The following is a 22,780-nucleotide window of genomic DNA, read 5'->3' on the forward strand; positions in this document are numbered from 1 at the left end:
AATATACAAATAGATATCCACTTGCCTACCTCCAATGTTAAGGTTGAAAGTGAGAAGCTGTGCTTGATTGAAGGGTGGAATATTGAAAACTGATGTATGAAATATATATTGAGAAAACAATCTGCAGTTAACATAAAGATTCCATATTTACCCTTCCTAGCTTTTGTTCTGCCAAGAATATACTAGTGTAACTTAGATCGCTGGTATAAGTAACTGAGAACAGGTGATCACTTGTATACATTTGCTAGTATACATTGTATGGGAAACTAGAATGTGCAGAATCTGCAAGAAGGAATTCCAGGTGTTCTCCATTGGCTCCCAATAAAATAAATGTCTGCCTAAGCAGAAATCCTCATTCATGTGAGCTGGACTCACAGTGATCAAGCTGGGCAATTTGCATGCATTGTATACAGATTAGATTGTATACCCTTTTAGGATGCAAGGCCCAAATGACTTTGCTGTGCATTGCAAATGTGCAGATTCAGGTCATAGTGGGGAAGCATTAGAATTCCTAAACAGTTAATTGGGAAGCTGTGAGGTTGGCAAGGAATCCAATTTTTCTCTCACCCAGGCGGCAATGTGACATTGGAACCTGTTGGACTAATAAAAATAAATGGGTACCTTCAGTAAACTGGTCATTTTTGAACTTTTAGGTCCAGAGGTGAGAGTTAGCCTCTGGAAACAGAAGCTGAGATACTGGAGAAAATGCGAGCAGAACTAAGATGATGTCTTTTGGCACACTTCTAGACTCAGGGTGGGCAACCTTTGTGGGCCCAGTATTCTGCCTCTGTTAGCCTCTGGTGGGCATATGGACAGCCATAAACACAAAATACTAGGAGGGGTCTGAAGTCCACTTGGTTTTTTAACATGGTATTTTAAAAATACTAAACAGTACAGGTGGTCACTGCAAGCTATTTGGAAAGTGAATTGCTGCTCCCAGAGGCTCCTGCTGCAAAAGAGTGGTCCTGGAAGTCTAGAGGAGACAAGGGTTGCAGAAACAGTTTTGGGGGGCTACTTGCAGCCCCAGAATCATACACTGCCCACATCTGCTCTAGTTAATAGTGTTACTGACATGGACATTCCTATTCAAAGGACTGGTTCTAGTGCCATTCCTGCATTCATACCCCCAAGAGTGGTATTAATGGCCTAAATCCTATTGTTAATCCTTGCTTGGGGAGAACCATTGAATCAATGGGATTTACCTGTGACGACTCACCATGAAACAACTGACTGAATGGATTAACTCTAACTGGGACTTACAAACAGGATGCCAGCCTGTGTTTTGTAGTTTTATTGCCAGAATGACAGCACAGCTAGTGTATAAAAGTTGTCTGTCACATGTGAAAAAGGCCTTCTAAAATTCTCCCATGATGCAAGCCAGGATACTACTCCATTTCCAGCACTCTCTTATTAACTCATATCCATGCTGGGCATTTTTTTTTTAAAAAAAACCTCATCTAAATGCAGTAGAGCAGTGCAGAACATGTGCACTATAATTCACAATAGCCCTATAGAGCATAATTGAGAAATGAAGGACATTACAGTCCAATAACATCCAGAGGGGCATGTGCATTCTACCACCCTCTAGAACAAGCTCTCTCTTGTCAGAATAAGACTTAATTCTTCATTATGTTCACAAATCATAGTAGTTCATAGGTAGTGTGTCTCCAAAAGGAAAAGGGTGGATTTATGGCAGGCACAGTTTTCTCTGCACATTTGCAAACAAAACAATTGTCTGATTTCAGATGCTCCCAAACAAAGTAACTTCCCTGGGTGACACATGCAGCATATGGCATGCAAGCACCAGCCCAGTGCAATTTATAAAGTTCCTCAAAAAAGTATGTGAAAAGAGGATGACAACAGGTAAATTTCCACGCTCACACTCACCTGGTAGGATTTGGATCCTGCCACCAAAGTGTTTTCTAACCAAACAGTTGTACTTTTGGCACTGCAAGTTTCAATACTGAGAGGGCAACATTTGAACACAAGGTGGGAGATGTGCAAAGTCACTTTGTGCCTTTGGGCTAGGCCATGGTTCAATGGTTAGACAAAGCTCATGCAAACTTTATGTATAAAAGAATGTATTTGCACTTTAATTTCTTCATCCATCTAAAGTAGGGGTGGAAACCATACCACCTTCCAGGTGTTGTTGAACTGTAGCTCCCAATAGCCCACGGTAAAGAATGCTGGGAGTTGCAGACCCCCAACATCTGGTAAGCCACATAATTCCTAGTGCTGATAAGCATCTTAAGAGCAATAGACACAATACTGTCTATTATCATTCTGGAGGGCCTTGGCTGCTCTGTGCAACTGATAGGGAATTGGGGGTCTTCCAGAATTTCTCTACTATGATCTTGAATTATTGAGGTGAGACTGGGCTCATCTGTTCATTCCATTCTCAAGAGGTGGAAACAAGAGACAAGCTTTTCTATGACAAAGAGGAAAACATGGGGTGCTCTTGTGCCCACAGCTGGGGGATTCCACTGAGTGTGGAGGAGCTGTGTGGCTTTTACATGGGAGTCTTTGTCCATGTCCAGGCGATCCCCATCACCTCATGCAGCATTTCATGTGGCTAGTGAATGTATGGGCAATTTGGACCAAGCCAGTATGACTGAGCAAGGGTGGGAGAGGGGGAGGGAGAAGAGGGAGTGGGCATTGGTGGGGGGAGGGATGGGTGTCCCACCAGCACTGACACAGCATTGAAAGCACTTTATTTTAAGAGACTAGATCTCTTACTCCCACCCAGTCCCAGGACCGGGTTTTGCACTGCACCGCCATAGCTGCTGGAGAAAGGTTCAGAGGAGTGCAGGAAGTGTTACGTGATGCTCCTCATTCTATATGAAGCTTTGGAGAGGATGTTCCCCTGCATCGTTCCCTGCCCCAACCCAATTGTGTCCTCTCTGCACAGAGAAGGGGATGCTAAGCAGACCAGAATGCAGACTGCTGGGGTTTAGGTTAAAACATTTTTTTTTCTCTTCCAAACACACACTCTAACAGACAGCTAAGATGGTTCATGTCCCCTACTCCTTTCTGCACATCCACCTGGGGGAGGTTGTGCTTCCAAGACGGGATCATTCAATGTACAGCAGGGAAGAGATATCATTCAGAGCCAACACATACTCGCTAACTTGCCTTTTTCTCAGAGCACCTTTATTTCTGCATTTCTTTTCCGGGGAGGGGTTGGAAACAGGGGAGGTGGGTATCCGAATAAACATGCAAAGAGTGAGAATTCACATACGGGGGCATAATATAATATGCTTGTATGGTTTCTGTGGAAGACAAGCTTGAGAAGTGTCTCTACATCCATGTATATGAAAAAAAATTACAAGCCGCATGTTGAAACAGGTGTTTCATTATTAAACATTAATGTACCAGGGCCTCCTCCCCTTTGATGTTCACCTTGTTTACTATGGAACTAAGTGCGTTGCTGGGGGTATTTTTGGACTAGGGGAGGGGGTTGTATTTTCTTTTGCATGACCTTTAAAGAGAAAAAAAAATCTATATATATCTATATCTATGAGAACTAAAAGCAAAGCTGAGCTGTTAGTCTGTCCCATGAATGCTGGTGGATCTTTTCCTCTTTCTGACTTAACTCTCCCTTTCTTTTTCTTGCCATTTCACTGTCTTTTCTTTCTGAGCCTTGTAAGTGTAAAAATGATTCCGACTTTGTTTTTGTCTCGGGAAACTGCAAATAAAAAAAAAACACAAAAAAGGGACAAAAGTGTTGCTGAAGTTTCTTTTGGCTATATTGAGCTTTCAGAATGTTAATGTCCCACCCAAAGTGTTTTCTTCTTAAAGGAAAGTTTGCTACTCACTTTGTCCTCTATACATAAGGCAATACAAGGTCCGTGTACATTTGAAAGAGACATGTTAGGTTGAAGAGACTTGGGTAAGAGGTGGTGCCCAGCAACTAGTTACCAATGGAGGACTCCTGGGTGCAAGAGGCTGCAATGAAAAGGGGAGATCTTCAACCTGGTGCTAGGTTTGCCTTGGGGTCACCATAGGTTAAAAAAAAAGAAATGACCCCAAGACATGCAACAGCAAACACTGATTGCAAGTGCTATAACCTAAAGATTCTTGCATGTATAAGATGAGCCACAACCATTTTTAAATGTTCAAGTGATAACTTTATCCACATAGATATAATCCAGTACATAGAGAAGTTAAGCAATATTTATTAAAATACAATCTTTAGTAAAAGCTCCCACATTAGAAAGAAGGAAGAGGGTAGGAACAGATGGGTGCAAGTGAAGCTGGGGGACAAAAAACATAACTAATTAGTTTGCTCTACATTTCTCTGGGTAAGTCTCTGCAGTCCATTTTCATTTTTAAAATGACCAAATTCTCTCCTATAGTAAGTATTTACAGAACTAACCCACTGCAGTTTTCTACTCAGCCTCTCTTGTTAGGAGAGCTCATTAGGATCAAAGCAATCACCCAAAGGAAACTGACTGCAACAGAAATGGACTTTACAGAAAACCCAACTGCCCTCAGGTACATTTGAAGCAGAGATGGGAAAAGGAAAGAAAAATTAAGGCTGGTGATTGCTGGCACCTACAAGGGTGCTGCATCAGTTCTGTCAATACAGCCTCTGCATAAGATTCAAGTCTTCAATTGGCCAAGGTGTGCTCTTGGGCCAAATTCCTTCCCAGGAAGGGCACAGAGAGCAAGTAAGTGCAACCAAGCTGTCAGTTCACAAGCTGCACCCCACCATCATTCAGATAACAAGTCATTTCAGATAACAGAAAGGTCTTAAAACCCTGGGGCTCTCACTTGCCCCATATCCTGCCTTCAGTTCCAAGCTTGGAGTGTGTTTATAAATTGCAAGAGGCCTTCAATTGGGGAACTGAGACAATCGAATGCCATAAAAAAAAGAAGAAAAAAAAAGGAGTGAACATTACAAATCAAATTGCACTCAATAAGCCTGATTTGGTCAGGCCATTTTTAGATATCTGGGCATCTGCCATCTTTAGTATATTGCTTGTTACAAAGTAATGCAGCCAGGAAAGACCCTCCTCAATTTCCCATGTTCCTCTCCATAATACACCAGCTGTATTAATTCAAAAATACTACCTGGAACTGGGGAGGGGAGTTTGTTGTCCCACAGATGTAGATGGCCCATATCTCTTACCCTGACTACTAGCCATGCTGACTAAGGCTAGAAGGGCCTGGAGGCTCCAACACCACCTAGAGGAACACAGGTTCTCCACTGACTCTAAAAGGCAAGTGTTTGTCATTTTAACTGGGCAAATAAGACAAGCATCAAGTGCCTCTTTTCTCCACAAACCTATTAATATACAAAAGCACCATGTGGCATTTCTTTTGACTTGGCTACAAGAACTGCATCACTCAGGGCCCCTTGTCAAATACAAATCCACCACAGCTGCGGTAGGAAAAGGCAAGATGGGGTAGGGGTAAGGGGGAACCTGCAGCTGGAGACCAGTACATCCCTGCCTTCCATGACAGAATGTGCCTCAAATTTCAGGCACCACTGAAACAAGAGCATTAGTAACAACATTTTCTACACTTACACAAAACTAGCCAGCAATTTTGAACTCTCTGGGGGGAACATAACATCCAGCTGAGAACATCACGAGACAACACCAAGATGCACAACTTTAGCAGCTAACACACTTACACCCAATATAGGAAAAGTCACACTCCACAAGACTGGTACAGCTCTGAGTGCAAAGCAGCAGATGGTGCTTCTGGGCAACAGCACAGTGTTCTTAAGTAATGGCTACCAGTTAATACTATGGCAAACGTTCTGTTTAACAGCAGCCATAACACAAAGTTGTCAGTGAAAAGAGATAGCTAGACTGTGAAACAGCCCTTTCACATCATCCAGAGGAGTGTAACAAAACACAAATCACATACAAAAAATATGACCAGTCCCATGGCTAACCAACTGAAAATGCCAGATTTCCAGTAAGTGGTGCCACATTATGCCTTCTTAAATAAATCCTGTGCTTGGTGACAGTGTTGGGTGAGAAAATCAGCTCTCAAAAGCTGCTCGTGTCCTTCACAAATATAACCCCAAGATAGGAAAACTTACCCAGCTTGAGACAGAAGAACTCAATTTCAAGCAATTTCACAAAGCCATGCTCTCCCTAGAAATCTCTTTCCTCACTTCTATGGAGCTCTTCCAGTCAATTATAAAGCAGAACCATTTCTCAAGCTATGCAAGGTTTTTTAACTAGTATGTCTGTCCACAAGTGTTCCAAGGGAAAGTCAGAAAGGGCTGAGGATGTTAGGATTGCTTCTGCCTTCCTTCTACAACATTCAGTATACAAGGAAAATCACCACCACCATTTAAAGAAGTGCCAAGACTGGCAAATTGGGTCTTCATACCAGCTCACAACCTTCAGATGGGCAAACTGTTTAGTTAGTTTACATCAGTAAATAGCAACAGGTGCAGTCTGAGTCCACATTTGCTTGTAGGTTTCAGAAAGAATCAAACAGCCCCACAGAGTCCAACAATCAATCAGACTGCTAGAACAAGAGCCCCTTTGTTAGGAGTGGGAAAAGTCAGTATATTTCTAACCCCATATAATACAAACATCTTTTCCAAGATGACGCCTTTCCAAGAGAAAGAAATAAAAAATTGCTTTAAATTCATAACCCGCAATATGCTATCCCATTCCATGCACCCAGTCTGGCCAAGGTGATTAAAAATCTGGAAACATGGACTGTCACTGTAGGTAGTATTGGGGTTCATCTTCTTACTGTCTTGTTCTGGGAAAGCCTGATAGTCCAGAGTATGTGGTGGGTCACAGCCAATGGGGGTCACATGATCTTGCAGCACGAGTTCTGCTTGCGGGCCTGAAAGATCATTTAAAAGAAGAACAATAAGCGATACATCCATTTACAAGCTTGTAGCTTTCAACTATGAAGCCTCCTTAGAAGTCACTTTTGTGGTGTGGAAAGATCAGAACAGCAACACTGTTCATTCACTGCAAAGTTAACTGAACCAGCCATAGGCGACAAAGAAGAAACTCTGAATAGCAAACTTTTCTCATCCCAGCAATGGGCCCGAACAGACAGGCCACAATAAAGCTGCTTCAGATCACTTTGGAGGAATGCTGTTTAAATGATGAATGTGCCGGAAGCCGTGACAAAGCCATGCTCCAGTCCTAAGGACTGGAGTGCAGCTTTGGTGCAATTTCTGGTCTCTTAAGATGCGGGTGTCATTTAAACAGCATACCTCCAAAGTGACCTGAAGCAGCTTTATTTTGGTCTATCTGGAATATTATAAATAAAGATTGGAATATTATAAATGAAGTTTGAACTGATAATTCCAAAAACAATGGAATTAAGCTTGGAATTCAACACTTTCTTGCTCTTGAATGTCCTCAGTTTTAGATGTTTGTCCTACATTCTACAATAATCTGACAGCTCACGACTCTGTTCCATCTGCTATGAAAATATCACTGCAGAGTAAATACATAGATTGGGCCATGAATTCACTGCCACTCCTCTCCCTTTCCAACACTGTGGAACATGGTTATTGCTGCTGGGGATTCTAAAAAAGGGTTGAACCCTTGAGCCACCTACTATTGAAATCCCTTGCATCAATAGCTGTTATATTAACACAGGAAAGAGATAGAACTTTAATACCAGATTTGTTCTTTGACATACAAAAATGGCTATATTCAATGCCCCAATGCAGCTTTCCCCCCTCTGTTGCCCCCACCCTCAAGTTCTGGATTATAACTGCAATGGCCACCTACTGACCGTGTTTGCTGGTGTTGAAATCCAAAAGAACCACTGGGCACCAGTTGGTAAAGGTGCTGTACTCATTTCCCAAACATTAAAAGGCAGCCAAACTTGCTCCTCTCCAAGTATAAAAGAGCTTTTTCAAGTGATCCAACCTTATTGGTCTACAAAAGTTCAACTCTACTCAAGTGTATCTGTTGTCAAGCTTTTAAACAACATTACAAAATCAGGAATGAGTGCTTTGTAGATCCAGGGACAGCAATAAACCCAAGGATGAGTTAGTATGCTAATTTTCCTCAGGCTTAAACCACTACATGGCAGGTGTCTCACAGCACTTGGTTCCATGAACCATTTCCAAGAATTCTCAAAAGTCTTCCTGAGCTGACTAACCCACAGCTACTGTCTAAGAAAGATATATTTATACTGTATGACAGGTCTACGGCTAGAAGATACTTACAGTTTTATAGAAGGCTTTTGATTGAGTTCCAAGAACTTCTGATTTGGACACTAGATCATCCAGTTTCTCTCCTCGTTCTAACAAGGATTCCATTGTATTGTGCTAAGTGGGGGAAAAACAAAGATGAATGAGGAAGACTGGGCGTTATAATCCTTATAAACCCAGCTGCATGAGCCATTGCAAACAATGAGTACATAATCAGTATGTCTATGACCACAGCAGTTTCCACTGCCTGACTATCCAAGCTTTTTCCATCCCCTCTAACTTCAGCAAGTCGACATGCTAGCACTTGGCACACTGCATACACCTGGCTCTCACACAGACCAACAGCTTTTCCACCACCACTATAAATATTTATTCATTCCAATTCCAATTCCATAGTTATTAAACAATACATGTGGTATGAAACAGTTTGGGTTTGATTTTTTGTAGTTAATCTAAATATTTCAAATATATTGTTTGAAATTTGAAGTTGCTGGGGCCCACAGCAACTTCATTAGCATAGGAAGGTTAAATATGCAAAATGAAGATTCTGAGATGTAATCTTTCATTGCCCAAGTGGAGCAAAACCTCCTAGCTCCACAGTTCCATGCCCCAACCTACTGTTGATGGCAGCTTTAAAGTTTCACAACATGCTGCTGCAGTCAATAAGTGGCTAAGGTGGAGACAACAGGGCAGCATGCAGATGCAGGTGGGAAGTTGATAGATAAAGCTGCCATTACATTCACAAATCGCTAATCGCTAATCACTATTCACAGGTCACAGCCAAACCCTGCTATGGGTGCCTTCCATACTGCCCTAGCCACAAAATGCCTGTGGCACTGTGTTTAGGTACTTCAGAGCTGCCTTCTGTGGAGGGCAGGTCCTTTCACAACATCTGAAAAAAGATGTGAACTCATGTAACCTCAAATTTCATGAGCATGTGTCATCAACAGGATTCCAGCCTATATTATAGCAATTTATGCACATACTTGGTGGAAAAGCCAAGTGTGCACTGAGAAGTTGTGGAAACAATATTTGCATTTGAATTTCTGAGCGGAAGTCATATTTGCAGAGGTGGCAAATCTAGGGGAAGAGCTCAAATTAGGATATACAAATCGGCTTTACTCCACAACCCAAGGAGAACTTGGCTTGTTATTAAAGATGCACTCAGCTAATGATGACACCATAACTACCAGCAAAAGTGTTTACAGCCATGGCAACAATCATGATGAACTAGTTTAATATGACTGCATCAAGTTTTTATCTCCAAGTCTTCCATTCCACTCAGAGAAATATAAAAACTGATTTAGGAGCCAGATACTCCCATGAACCCAAACTCATACAAGACTCCACTTAGTTTGGAATGAAGTACATTTGTTCAAAGGAAAGAGGGAGATTTGCTTTTATAGCATTGAAGGTCTTGACTCTGAATATTTATGTCACAAACTGCTCGAAATTCACTCTGTTGTGGGGATCTAGAAAAAGTGCGTCCTAAATTTCTACCAAACACGCTCATTATAAAAATGGTCATGACAAAGTCTTCCCCAAACCAGTTTAGTTTTCATGCTGTGTTTAAAGCAGCAGCTCCCTTACAAGAATGACTTTGGTCTCGTCCAGTTCTGCTTGCACTTTTGTCATTGCGTCTGCATCACGAGGGTTCTGAAAAAGTAATACAGGATTTTATTTCAGCAAACTGCAGCCAAACTATTTATTTACTTTATCCCAAGATGGCTTCCATAACAGCAAACAAAAATATATTTACAAAAAGTTTTGAAACCAATTTAAAACACATTAAAACACTATAAAACTGATTAAAAATCATACAAAAGTTAAAAACAAATAAAACATACATTTAAATTAAAAAAAATTCCTCCTTAAGTGGTAAAAGCTTACTTAAATAAAAATGTTTTTGCTTGCTGGCAAAAGGGAAGCAGGGAGGGGGCAGCCTAGCTTCCTGCATAAGGGGGTTCTAGAGGGTGGGAGCAGCAACTGAGAAGGCTCTCTCTTGTATGCTTACCAAGCAAGCCTATGGTGGTGGCGAGACTGAGGGGCGAAACAGACATCACATCCCCCAAGCCAGCAGGAAGCCGCCTGCCTGACCACACGGCGGGCAGCTTTGTGGTGTTCCTGCAGCATGGCATTTAGATGCTGCACGCCACAGGAGCGCCACAAAGCCTCAGCAGCGGTGGAAAAGCTAGCATTTTGCCGGCTCAAAAAGGAGTGGCTTTCTGCCGCTTTTTGCGTCAACAAGCAGCTGGGTTGGGAGTGTAGCGTGCAGTTGCCACAACCCCAACCTGGCTTTCTGTTTCAGCCCTGAGAAAAAGTTTTCCACTGATGATCTTAAAACTCTGGAAGGTACATATGGGGAGATATGACCTTTCAAGCAAGCCACTGGATATCACAAATTAGGGTTTTATTTCCACATTTTAAAAGCATCAGGAAAGTGAGTTAGTCCAGTTACACCAAACTACACAAATCACATCTCAACCTTTAGATGACGGTGGTAGTCTGTAAGTTATTTTCCCTTCTGCTCAAATTTAATTGGGTCTACGCAGAGAAAACCAAGTAAGATTCACATTTCATATACTGCACTCCCTTAGCGCTTCTTCTCTGTCAACAGTCTAATTCAGACCATCCATACCTGATATTTACTAAGGTAGCCATCCAATGCTGTGTAGTTTATTGTTGCTGGGGTTCCAGAAGGCCAGTCTATCCTACTGACTTGCTTGGAGAATTCATCTAGTACCTTTAATACAAAGTAAAAAGGAGAACTCACTTTCCTTTTCACTTCCATCGACTTCAGGATTTAAGGCAAGTATTTAATTCTATAAAGCCCATAGATGAAATAAAACAAGGGGTAGTTCTATTTTGAGAGCCAGCGTGACATAGTGGTTTGAGTGTTGGATTGTGACTCTGAAGACCCAGGTTTGATTCCCCGCTTGGCCATGAAACCCACTAGGTGACCTTGGGCAAGTCACATGCTCTGACCCTCAAGGGAAGGCAATGACAAACCTCCTCTGAATAAATCTTGCTAAGAAAACCTCATGATAGGTTTGCTTTAGGGTCGCCGTAAGTCAGATACGACTTCAATGCATATAACAACAACAAAACAATTCTACCTTAGAAAAGGAAAGAAAATGGCTGTGCCAATTCAGACATCACTTCAAGAAAAGTGGGCTTGTATTTGAACTGTGAAAGCTTGATTGGCAACTTACTTCAAACAATGGTTTGTATAATGGCTAATAAATAAGTTACATTTATAGCCACAGTGGCTTCTCCAGAGGCTATTGCACCTTGGAGATGGAAATTAACAGATTCAGCTGAATTGGATGTGCCAGGATAAAGAGCAAGCCTGCTCTAAATGGGACTGGAACATCAAGCTATGGCTTCAGTAGGACAGGGCTGCAAGTTCTAGACAGAACTGGGAAGAAAACAAGAGGGGGGAGTAAGCCCACTGTTTTGTTGCCAAACCCACTTTGTCCCCATACCACTCTTGTCTCTCCTAAATGGATCTGGCCAACAGCCAACTGAACAAATACTGCTGCCTTAAATCTGTTACCCCCAATCCCTGTTCCTAAACTATCATACATGCTCATCCCTCCTAAACTGTCTTGTCAGTATCACTTTGGATCAGCATTAGGCTTGGATTCTGAAACCAAATCATGGTTTGATGTGATATCCCACACTGAGGCAATGTTTCATCAAAAGTCTAATAGACTTTCAGCTTTTGAAACCACACTAGAATTTTTGTTTGCTCTGCTGCAGCTCATTTACAGAGACAGGAATCATCCCACTACAAGCTGGTGCTTACTTTATCCAACAATGTGAAACAGACTCGGGATGGATACTCATTGTCTGCAATCACTACTCCAGCCAACCCATCATTCCTCACATAGACATGGCAGAGGTATTCTGAAGGAGAGAGAAAGCAGGGGGGAAATTACACCTCTTCTCATACAAAATGTCTTAGTATTTGCAAAAATAAAATAAAATAAAGAAGAGTCAGAGGCAAATAACAGATCTGTCTGGGGACACCCCATTTCAGCATGCACACCCAGATTATGATATTCTAGAGCCAAGTACATTGTGAATGTATGAGCTCTATTATGAAATTACCCCACTGCACTCCTATGATGTTCTTGAAACAAAAGGGAAAAGAATCATATTTATGTACCATTACATAGGATACATAACAGAAAAAGTCACTTAGGAGAAAGAATATGCCACCTACAGCATGAGTTACAGTTTAGTTTTGAAGGCTCCTGACTAGCAATAAATAAATATTTTAAATATATAACTATAAAGAAACGAGAACCTGCCTTAAATCAAAGACCAATGTGATCAAGATGAAGCAACTGAAGTTACCCAAAGTAATATCAATCTGTGGTGCATTTCCATGACAGTATTTTTATAACTACATATTTCTAATGCCTCACCAAATAAGGATTATGTCATGCTTGGATGACATGGCCTGTAACTCAGACGGCAACATCCAGCTTTCCAGAGGCTTGTTTTTTTAAACAAATGTATATATCAGATGATGCACTTAAAAGATGCTTTAAAACTCAACTAATTCTGCCAATCAATCTAAGGCGAAAATAATTCAATCTAGAGAAGCCAACAAAACATGTAGATGCTCAGCTAATACATTCTGGAGGTCTGGCAGCCATGACCATCGATTTCATTTTGGTACAAAGTTTAAAAATGACTTTGTATTAAAGCCCTTGGAGTCTAAAATGGTTTCTTCCCCAATGTTTAAAACCTATACATGGTTTTAAAGTGTTATAACCTTTCATGCTGTTTTAACTAGTTAAATTTTTTAATAGATTTTTATCTCTTTAAATGGTGTTATTGATTTGAATTTACAACCCATGATATAAGATGAGATTGAAATATTTAATTAATTGAATAAAGTGCTCTATTTCTGCTAGAGAAACAGCTGCCACATTAATACTAGTGCTCTAAGACTCGCCTCCAAGCTCTATGTCTGGGAATGCTTGCAAAGATACATTTGTATTGAATTGTACTCTTACCTTGTTCCTTCACAGAGGCTCTACTACCATGCTCCGAACGCTCTACTATCAGCTGACTCGTGAAGGTCATGAATTCCTGAACACTGGGAAAACAAAGAAGTCCCTAATTACTAAATAGTCTTGTGTTCACCAAATAGATTGTAGAGCCACAAAGACTACAACGAGAAAGGCAATTTTACTAACAGCACTGCAGTAAACTCAATGCAAAACAAAAGTGAGATTTGACTTTTTAAAGGAGGTGTTGTTTTTTTCAAGAACAGGTTCCAGATCCACAACCCTTCAGAAGTAAGTATCAATTGTTGTCAACCAGGAGTAAGCTTCTACCTGTGAATTTTGTATCTAACTGTAGCTAAAGCTGTGTGGTAACAAACATGTGCAAGGAAATCCATGAGCAGAGAAAAATGGACTTTGAAAGTCTGCAGCAATTTTCATTTCATACTCTGGATTAGCAATATACAATTTCCAGAGGCCATTCCTTTCATGACCCCTACTAGGCCTCCCCTGCCCTTCCAACCCACCACAGCCCATTAGTAACACTCCAGTTTTCTCCTCAACACACCATCATTTCCTCTACAGAGTAAACCATTCTCCTCCGAACCTGTTTTACGCACAGATAAGACTTCTTTCTGTTGCAGTTACATCCAATTGTTGGGAAATGGCAACCTCCCCTGTGCCTGCAATAGGCCAGGAATGGCAAAAAAGATGGGAAATGACCCACTGGGCCACCTGGGAGGCTCAACTGGCTCTTTGAAATATGTATTGAGAGGGTTCTGGGTGTCATAGGTCACCCTTTCCCCACTCCAACCAGAAGCTATTCTATTTTCAAACATAGTTTTGTGGCAAAATGGCCCTAGTACTCAGAGGCCAAATTTAAAGTAGTACAAGACCATCGGAACATTTAGCTGAGAATAATTAACATCACCAAATACAATTAGTGGGCCATATGAATAGACAGATGAGTTTATTTAAAGCAGTTTTATATCCCGCTAGCAAAATGGGGGCACACACACAAAACATTGTGGATAAAGTGCCTCTGTTAAGATTGACACAAGAATCTAAACTTTTAAACCATTACATCAAATTGAGACGAGGCATTCTTTAAAACAAGATCATAGTTGCTGGGCCTATCACAACCTTTGCCATGGTAATAAAAAAGTAAACTGCTTTCATCATACCTGGATCTCTGAAAAAAGCTAAATGATGACACATCATAGGCAGCTTTCAGTAAATGCACTTTTGGATCACCTTTGTAAAGGACACTTAAACTGTAAAGCTTCATCCTTCTTTTTATTTAACCTTCTCTGATTCTAGTGAAGGAAGAAAAAGCAGATAGACAAAAATGAATAAGCTTAAAAGTAAAGAGAAATGAGAATACACTATAAATATCAAAATGTGTTGATAATTATACAGGCTAATAACAAACAGGAATACACATGAAGCAAAGGGAAGCTGAACGTTTATGCCATGATCCTATGTGCACTTACCTGGAAGTAAATCTTGTTGCTGTCAGTGAGGCTTATATGCACATAAGTATGAATAGCTTGACAAAATCTTCCTTGGCAATAAATCTCTGATGCCCTACAATTGAAGAGATATGCTCAATATAGTACACTGACTTCACAAAGAGAGATCCAACAGTCCAGGTATAAAATCAAGTAGTCATCAGAAGCCTACTTTTTAAAAGAACAAACCCTCCTCTTTGTGCCGCTTTGAATTAAACTGAGATGTGCAACTTATTTTGTTTTTCTGGCTGGACAAAGCATGAACACAATGTCCATGAGCAAAAGGCCACAGAAACTACAAGTACATTTCAGAGATGAATGTAGATCTATGGCCTGTTACAGACTGCCAAAATAAAGCTGCTTCGGGTCTCTTTGGAGGTATGCTGTTTAAATGATGCATGCATCCTAAGAATCCGGAAGCTGCATCAAAGCTGCACTCCAGTGCTTAGGAATGGAGTATGGCTTTGGCGCGAACTCCGGACTCTTAGGACCCATGAATCATTTAAATAGCATACCTCCAAAGAGACCCGAAGCAGCTTTATTTTGGCAGTCTGTAACAGGCCAAAGTTTCAGCAATGGAACCTTTTAAAACATTATTTGTACATCTATCTACATTTCTATTCTACGTTGCTTTTAGACCTTCAGCTCAACCCCATAGTCTTTCTAAAAATATCCTGTATAGTTTTAAATCGGTATTTTATTCTGGATCTGTAAAGAGAGTTATGCTTAGACTCAGAAACAAATTGGATGTTTTAGACATTTCAGTGTCTAAAGTAATTCCAACTAGAATCAAATAAACACTTATTTAGGAGTCAAGTATGCATAGAATTGGTCTCTAAGCTGCTACTCTTTTAAGTGACAGATAATACTTGTGCAACTTTTTCTGAGGAGATGTGGAAGGCAAACAGTCACAGACTAGAGCCTATTATTTCATCAGATGCGTGAAATAATTATCCTCAGTTGTTAAGTCTGTGTGTGAGGTAAACAAAACTATCTACGGTGGAGCTAAAATGACATAAATCACAAGTACAAAACATACATTACAGAATGCAGCTATCACTATGGGTATTGCGAAGCATCACTGTGCTTATCACAGATACCTTTGAGAACTGCACATAATCTATTGTAGCTTTTCAGATCACCTCCAGTTATCTTCATGGTTTTTTGCTCCATCATTTCCCACTGCTTTCCTCTGTATTTTTGTGTATGTGTGTGCATGTGTAGCAACTACTGCGATACAAAGATTAACCTCACACACTCCTCTTTTTGGATCCCAGTAGTATTACAAATAGGACAGTTTCTGTGGCTGAATCCCACGGAGCCTTGGCTTGGATATAGGTAACACTGACAAGTGAAAATGAAAGGTTGTTAACTTAGGCCTGTTACAGACTGCCAAAATAAAGCTGTTTCAGGTCTCTTTGGAGGCATGCTATTTAAATGATGCATGGGTCCTAAGAGTCCGGAGGTCGCGCCAAAGCCACACTCCATTCCTAAGCACTGGAGTGCAGCTTTGGTGCAGCTTCTGGATTCTTAGGATGCATGCATCATTTAAACAGCATACCTCCAAAGAGACCAGAAGCAGCTTTATTTTGGCAGTCTGGAACAGTCCTTAATTTAACTTTTTAAAAACCAAACTGTCTGCCACGTCTGGCCTTGGGTTAATCGCTTCTTTCATGCTTAGTGTACCATTCCTGCAAAACATGAAATTTAGTTACACGCCTCTGACCATATCTTTCTGAAATCTCCTAACTACATTTCATTCTTTGGGACATAAACTCAAATACAGCTTTGTATCTAACTACACAACACATGACTCATGAATGCAAACAGAGATAATTGGCTCCAATGGCTTTGAATCATAGTGTTGGAAGAGACTGCAAGGGCCATCCAACCCAGTCTAACCCCATTCTGTCATGCAGGAAAATACAATCAAAGCAGTCATGACAGATAGCCATCCAGGCTCTGCTTTAAAACCTCCAAAGGAGGAGACTCCACAATACTTAAAGGTAGCGTATTCAACTGCCAGACGCCTCTCACCATCAAGGCATTTGCCCTAATGTTTAGGTGGACTCTCAGTCCCATGGCCTTGTTTCTGGAGCAGCAGCAGCAAACATTTCAAAACGCTTTCATTTTGAAAAGTCAAAATGGCCTTAACAGATTAGAAAGCTGGGTCAAAATTAATTTCTACACAGATAAATAAATGTAAGGTTAGGGGGAAAATGAAATGCACAGATAGCTTCTGGTTTGATGGCAGTAACTGAGAAAGAGAATTAGGAGTCTTGGTAGATGACAAGCTGAAACATGAGTCAGCAATGTGATGGAGCAGCTAAAAAGGCCAATGCGATTCTAGGCTGCGTCAATAGAAGTATAGTGTCTAGATCAAGGGAAGTCATAGTGCCGCTGTATTCGGCTCTGGTCAGGCCCCACCTGGAATAACACTGTGTCCAGTTCTGGGCTCCACAATTAGAAAAGGATGTTGGGAAACTGGAGCCATGTGTCCAAAGGAGGGCAACTAAAATGGTGAAGGGTCTGGAAGCCATGAAACCCTCTGAGGAAGGACTGAGGGAGCTGGGGATGTTAAGAATGGAGAAGAGAAGGTTAAGGGGTGATATGATGATAGCCCTGTTTAAATACTTGAAGGGATGCCATATTGAGGGGGAAGCAAGCTTGTTTTCTGCTGCTACAGAGAACAAAACCCAGAACAATGGATGCAAGCTCCAGGAAAAGAGATTCCAGCTCAACCTTAGGAGGAAGTTCCTGAGAGTAAGAGCTTCTTCCTCGGAGTGTAATGGAGCCTCCCTCCTTGGAGGTCTTTAAACAGAGGCTGGATGGCCATCTGTCAATAGGATGCTTTGACTGGGAGTTCCTGCATGGCAGAATAAAGGGGTTGGACTGGATCAGGGCCCTTTTGGGGTCTCTTCCAACTCCATGATTATACTATGATTTGGCATTTTAGGCAGAGCGCTCTGAGTAGCGTCTCCAACTGTGTTTCCCTTCCTCCTGCTTGGTTTGTAAACGCCTTCCCTGACGACGAAGAAACCCCTGGAGCTCCAAAAGCCTTTCGGCTGGCCAATGCGAAGCCATCAGTGGTGGGTTTTGTTAAGGGGCCTACACAGCCGGGGCGTTGTAGGCAGGGCGAGGCAGCGCCGTGACTGACTGCTGCTTCCTGCTTGCCATCCTCTAATGCCTCTTGCCGGGGCTTTGAAGCCTGGGCAGAAGGGAAGAGCAACGGCGGAGGAGGAGGAGGAGGAGCGCCCCGGGCCCTTCCCTGCCGCTCTCCCGCCAAGACACTCCCTCCGCCCGGATCCCGTCCCTCTGCCGCCCGCTCTTCCTCACCGGAGCCCAGCCGGCGCCGCTCCGTCCGGCCTCTCTCTCCACGTCACTTCGGACCCCAACCGGAATCCGCCCAGACCTTTCAGCCGGAAGTACAGACCTCGGCGCCGGAAGTGCTGCCAACTCAACGACCATAGAGGAGACGGCTAGAGTGGTCCTGCGGAGGACGTTCTTTTTCTATATCAGCCGCCAGGGGGCGCTGAGAACTGAAGAAGAGGAGGAGGTGGAGCCCCGTGGTGACGTCACTAGTGGAGCCCCGCCTGGAAAGGGAGGCAGTGCAGGAACTGTCAATCAAAGCATCCCCAATAGATGGCCATCCAGCCTCTGCTTATCAAACAGCTCTAATGTTGAGCTGGAGTTTCTTTTCCTGTAGCTGGAATCATTGTTCCTGAGTCCTGTTCTCTGGAGCAGCAGAAAACAAGCTTGCTGCTCCAGAGACCATCATATTATTATTATTATTATTATTATTATTATTTTATTCCAATGTGCATTATTCAGTCTCATAGATAGAGGTAGTAGCATGGCTGGTTTGGATGTAGAAAAGGGCAGTTTACTAATACGCTCGTCCCTCCATATTTGCGGATTTGATTATTCACAGATTTGATTAATATGTCCTCTCTAGGAATATCTAGGTCCTCCGGTGCAACTCTATGGTCAACTTAAACTAAAAAGTTGCACTGAAAGGCCTAGAGATTCCTAGAGAGGACCCTCCACTAGGCATTTGTGGCTCCTCCGGCGCAACTCTATGGTCAATATCTGTCGGATGTTGATCATAGAGTTGCACTGGAGGACCTAGAGATTCCTAGAGAGGTGTCCTCTCAGGTAAAAATTTGTTGTTTTTGTTATTTGTGGTTTTTCCATATCCACAGGGGTCTTGTGCCCCTGATCCTAACGAATACAGAGGGAGAAGCGTATTTCCCTTTCATAGCAAAGAGATGTATGCACACACACTATACATTCTGGTTTTTCACCTCTGTGTATGTGTATACATATGTATATACATTTATGGGAGGTGAGAAGCCAGAAAGAGTAAAAGCTGAGACCTAGTGGAAGAAATCAGGTAGATAGGGTGACTTTTGATTCAAAGAACAGAGAAAAAGAAAACAGGCTCAGAAGAAAGGTAGTGAAACAAGCAAAGGCTAGTGACAGAGAGACAGAGAAGGATCAATGAAATGACAGCAGAAAAGGAAAAGGTGGACAAAAATCAATGAGGAGAGCAGAAAACTCACACAGCCAAAAGAAGAGAGAGGCAGTAAGTTTCCAATAGAGATTCGAAAGGCTGGACAGGAATTATGAGTAACCAAAGTCATCACAGCAATAGCGAAGCACAAAATACGGTGAATTGGAAATATTATGTAAGGTTCTGGGAAACTTTTGCCCTCCAGATGTTTTGAGTGCCAACAATGTCCCACTAGTATGGTTAAGAGTGCTTATGCAAAACATCTGGAAAGCCAGTGATTCCTGATGTTAGATGTTGATTTGAACTAACCATAGAGAATTGAGATCCTCCATTTTTTTAATGCTACCAAATCTTTTTTTCTAGCTAGCCAGTAATGTATATAATACATACCTGGTCTCTATGCACACCAACTAACTAGTAGATAATAGGGTTTGGTCCTAGCACCAGTCTGAATGAGAAACCCAGGGATTCAGCACAACCCAATGAACTCAGAGATTGGTCTCTCCTGATGCCTGTCAATAGCATCAGCACAACCACAGTGGATATCACTCAGGTTGTTCATTCTTGTGGTCAATAGTGAGAGGAGAAGGGATGATGAGACACTTCCATCTTAGCAACTGTGGCCACTCTGTCCTTCAGTACTCTCTCATCTTTTTGGTTTCCCCATGATGGTTAAAGAAGCACCTGCCTCTCTTTTTTCTCCTTTTGACCAACCTTTTGCCCCTTGGAAATGGGTTTTTGCAACCCAGCATCACTATGGGAGCAGGACAGGTTGCTAAGCCCTTCGGTGAAGTGGTTGCTGTAGCAGCAACAAAGAGATAATATAGTTGTTATGCCCGTTTGACTTTAAGCCCTATTCCCATGGTAGCAGTATTCCGCATGATAGCTTTAATGGCCAGGAGGGCAGGAGGGGCTCCAGTTAGGTGGTGCTGCAACAAGCTTTCTCTGATTGCCGTGGCAATAAAAGGTTCATTTTGAGACCCCCGGAAGCAGACTGTGCAGACGGCAAAAATGGGAGAGCGTCACCAAGGGATAAAGTAAATACAGATACTGGTGAGTCCATAAGAGGAGCTGAATTGAGAGGAAGTTGGTGGGTGGGAAAGAGACATACGCAACGCTCCCATGCGCTGTTACCTGGGAGGAAGGGAATACGTTTCACCCTGGGAAGGGCCTTGTCGCGTTGCCTTTGACAAGATGCAGATCGACAAAACGGACCCTCGCAGAATGGACGTTCCTTCTCAATATACCACCAAGGAAAGCACAAAGTGAAGGGAAAGCCAGAAACCGCATTTTGGGAGAGGGAGAAATCCAGAGACCAAAGGTAAAGCAGAAGAGGAAATTTGGTCACATGCCACTCAACTTCAAAAGGAGAGGAAACAACCTTATATGTGAAATAAACAATCCCAGAAAGTGGAATATCCTCAACAGTGACAGGAAAGACGGCCCATTCAGCCAAGGGCAAGCAAGAACTCCTAGCAAGAAAAGGGGCTGGGGGTGGAGGAAGGCAACTTTGGGTCTTCTCACTTTCTCAGAGACTGGTTTGAGAGCTGCCTCCTGTTGTTGCTGTCAGCTGCCCCAATGCTGGATCACAGAGCTAGGATGGACAGCTCCAAGAAGGAGAAGGTAATGTTTCATATTTGGTTTTGCATTTTGTTTCTGGTAGTTTCCTGAGTGGATGCAAACTTTGCTTTTGGAAGGCCGCTTTTGCTCACCTTAGATAGGATTGCCAGGCCATAAAGCATACATACAGGTTTAAGTATTGCGATACAGGAGAAAAGGCAGCTATGACCTCTGCTTAGACTCCATCTTCTGTAACACTTTACAGTGCCTCGTTTTGAACGGGAAAGTGAGGAGACCAATGGAACTGGTAGAAATAAGAAGTAGGAAATACTCTCCTTACTCTCTTGACTGCATCTGAAAATTTAAAGGGACATCTGCTCCCTGAACTGCAACCTGCCAACCCTACCAGTGGAGTAAACCATGCAAACCATAAGGCCCCATGCTTTGAAGGTAAAATAGCAAACTAGATTTCTTATCTCACTGACCTCTTTTCTTTGCCAGATTCCTATTTTTGCTGAGGTTAACATGCTGCCCCAGTGCTAAAAGGAGTGCAATGATTTTTAGAATCTCTATATCTCAGCTGTAGAGGATTGAAGATAAAATGTTATTTTGGTTATCTATCCTTTAATAACCAATCATACATGTCAGCGGCATTGCATCTATTCCTATTAATCTCCTCAGTGGTGGTGTGTGATTTAATCATTCTACAAGTAAAAAATAAAGGTAAAGAAATAAATATTTGCATACAGTTGGGTAAGCCTGAGGCTATAGGGGAATACAGTTCTCATGACCTTATCGCCAGTGAAGTGGGAAAAGCCTGCATTAAACACTGCTGTTCTTTGAGAACTTGGCTGTTTAGATAGATATTTAGATAGTAGATAGATAGATAGATAGATAGATAGATAGATAGATAGATAGATATCTGGAGTACACTACATTGGGAAAGCTAGTTTAAGGCAACCAGGTTCCCTTCCATGCAAATGTTTTGTGGTGTATATTTGTTGCCATACATATTCATGGATGCTGGTTTCCAGTACTTCAGATGTTTTGGATCTTGGTGCTTTGTAATATGGACTGTATTACCAGGGAGTTAGAACATTGCTATGTGTTAAAATAACTTTTCTGTTGGTCCTTGTATCAGTATGTGAAGCAACCTTAAGAGTATCAGCTTACATCACAGAGGGAGCAGGATAGGTAGACAAGGAGGGAGGACACTTTGGGTTATTCAGACTAGTATCTTAGCCTATTACTACTACCCACAGTGAAGCATTCTTGACTACCATAAGTATAAGAAAAATAAATTAGACACAATACTTGTAACTGCATTATTAAATAAGTTCCACATTCTCCACCGGGAAATAAATATGTGCAAAAGCATCTTTATGCAGTACTGACTTTATGCAGTGTGGAAGGCATTCAATCCTAACACATAGGGTTTGCTCACATCCAGCAGGTACCCCTGCATGTCAGGAAGGACAAAGCTGACCAGAGAGTCAGAGATGGTGATGGTTACTTTCTCTTGAGTCTGCCTTCCTTGAATCTTCAAGAGGTGTTTGTAGCACAGAAGCTGTGCTATAAGTTGACAGATCCTCCTGCTTTGGGGACACAGGTGCCTGATATCCTTTTAAACAATTGGTCTGTTTTGCTCAGTACTCTGATGGTCAGATGCTCTGCAGGGTCAGTTGTCCAACTTGCCTTGTATTGTCTGGAAGCAACTCTGGCAAACACGGATACCCCCTGCTGTTTTTTGTTTTGTTTTGTTTTTAATGAAATAGCAGGGATGCAAGGCTGCACCATGGAGTAATGTCCCTTCCCTTTTGGGTTGGGGATGTTTATTTGACTGTACTTCTTCCTTTCAGTTCCATGATCTTATTAACCTAGGACTGTAATCTTAGTGTCGTAGCTGGCTCTACTATCAGCAGGGAAGTGGCCAGCTCAAGAAGCTGAAAATTTGAATGTAATGAAAGGGCAGAAAAATTATCAGTTTATTATTTTATGTGTTATTTTACAACCCGTC

At 42.0% G+C, this 22,780-nt stretch overlaps 2 protein-coding genes across 3 annotated transcripts in view; one reads left to right on the forward strand and one right to left on the reverse strand.

The window, feature by feature from the left end:
* Window positions 1-4,104: 4,104 nt before the first annotated feature.
* On the reverse strand, window positions 4,105-18,153 carry YKT6 (YKT6 v-SNARE homolog). Its single transcript, XM_042477033.1, has 9 exons — window positions 18,027-18,153; window positions 14,673-14,766; window positions 14,364-14,495; window positions 13,189-13,271; window positions 11,967-12,067; window positions 10,797-10,901; window positions 9,749-9,814; window positions 8,174-8,275; window positions 4,105-6,822 (listed from the first exon to the last, which is right to left on the reverse strand). The coding sequence occupies exons 3-9, from the start codon at window positions 14,465-14,467 to the stop codon at window positions 6,787-6,789; spliced, it is 597 nt and encodes a 198-aa protein (XP_042332967.1). The 5' UTR covers window positions 14,468-14,495; window positions 14,673-14,766; window positions 18,027-18,153; the 3' UTR covers window positions 4,105-6,786.
* A 970-nt stretch (window positions 18,154-19,123) lies between these two features.
* GCK (glucokinase) overlaps window positions 19,124-22,780 on the forward strand; it is a 29,491-nt gene continuing 25,834 nt past the window's right edge. Inside the window, exon 1 of one of the 2 annotated variants that reach the window (XM_042474719.1) lies at window positions 19,124-19,275. In XM_042474719.1, coding sequence (XP_042330653.1) covers window positions 19,231-19,275 — 45 coding nt within the window. In that variant the 5' untranslated portion in view covers window positions 19,124-19,230. Of the gene's footprint in view, window positions 19,276-20,701; window positions 20,827-22,780 lie in introns of those variants that run through there. The other variant, XM_042474718.1, reaches the window with a different exon arrangement.

The sequence above is a fragment of the Sceloporus undulatus genome, chromosome 6, assembly GCF_019175285.1.
Source record: "Sceloporus undulatus isolate JIND9_A2432 ecotype Alabama chromosome 6, SceUnd_v1.1, whole genome shotgun sequence".
In the NCBI taxonomy this organism is placed as follows: domain Eukaryota; kingdom Metazoa; phylum Chordata; class Lepidosauria; order Squamata; family Phrynosomatidae; genus Sceloporus; species Sceloporus undulatus.

Excerpts from the sequence above, each read along its gene's own strand:
- YKT6 (XM_042477033.1), bottom strand. The coding sequence starts at position 14,467 with ATGAAGCTTTACAGTTTAAGTGTCCTTTACAAAGGTGATCCAAAAGTG. Across the intron at positions 13,272-14,363 it reads AGCTTTTTTCAGAGATCCAG|TGTTCAGGAATTCATGACCT; the intron begins GTATGATGAAAG and ends TTGTTTTCCCAG. Across the intron at positions 6,823-8,173 it reads CAAAAGCCTTCTATAAAACT|GCCCGCAAGCAGAACTCGTG; the intron begins GTAAGTATCTTC and ends ATGATCTTTCAG.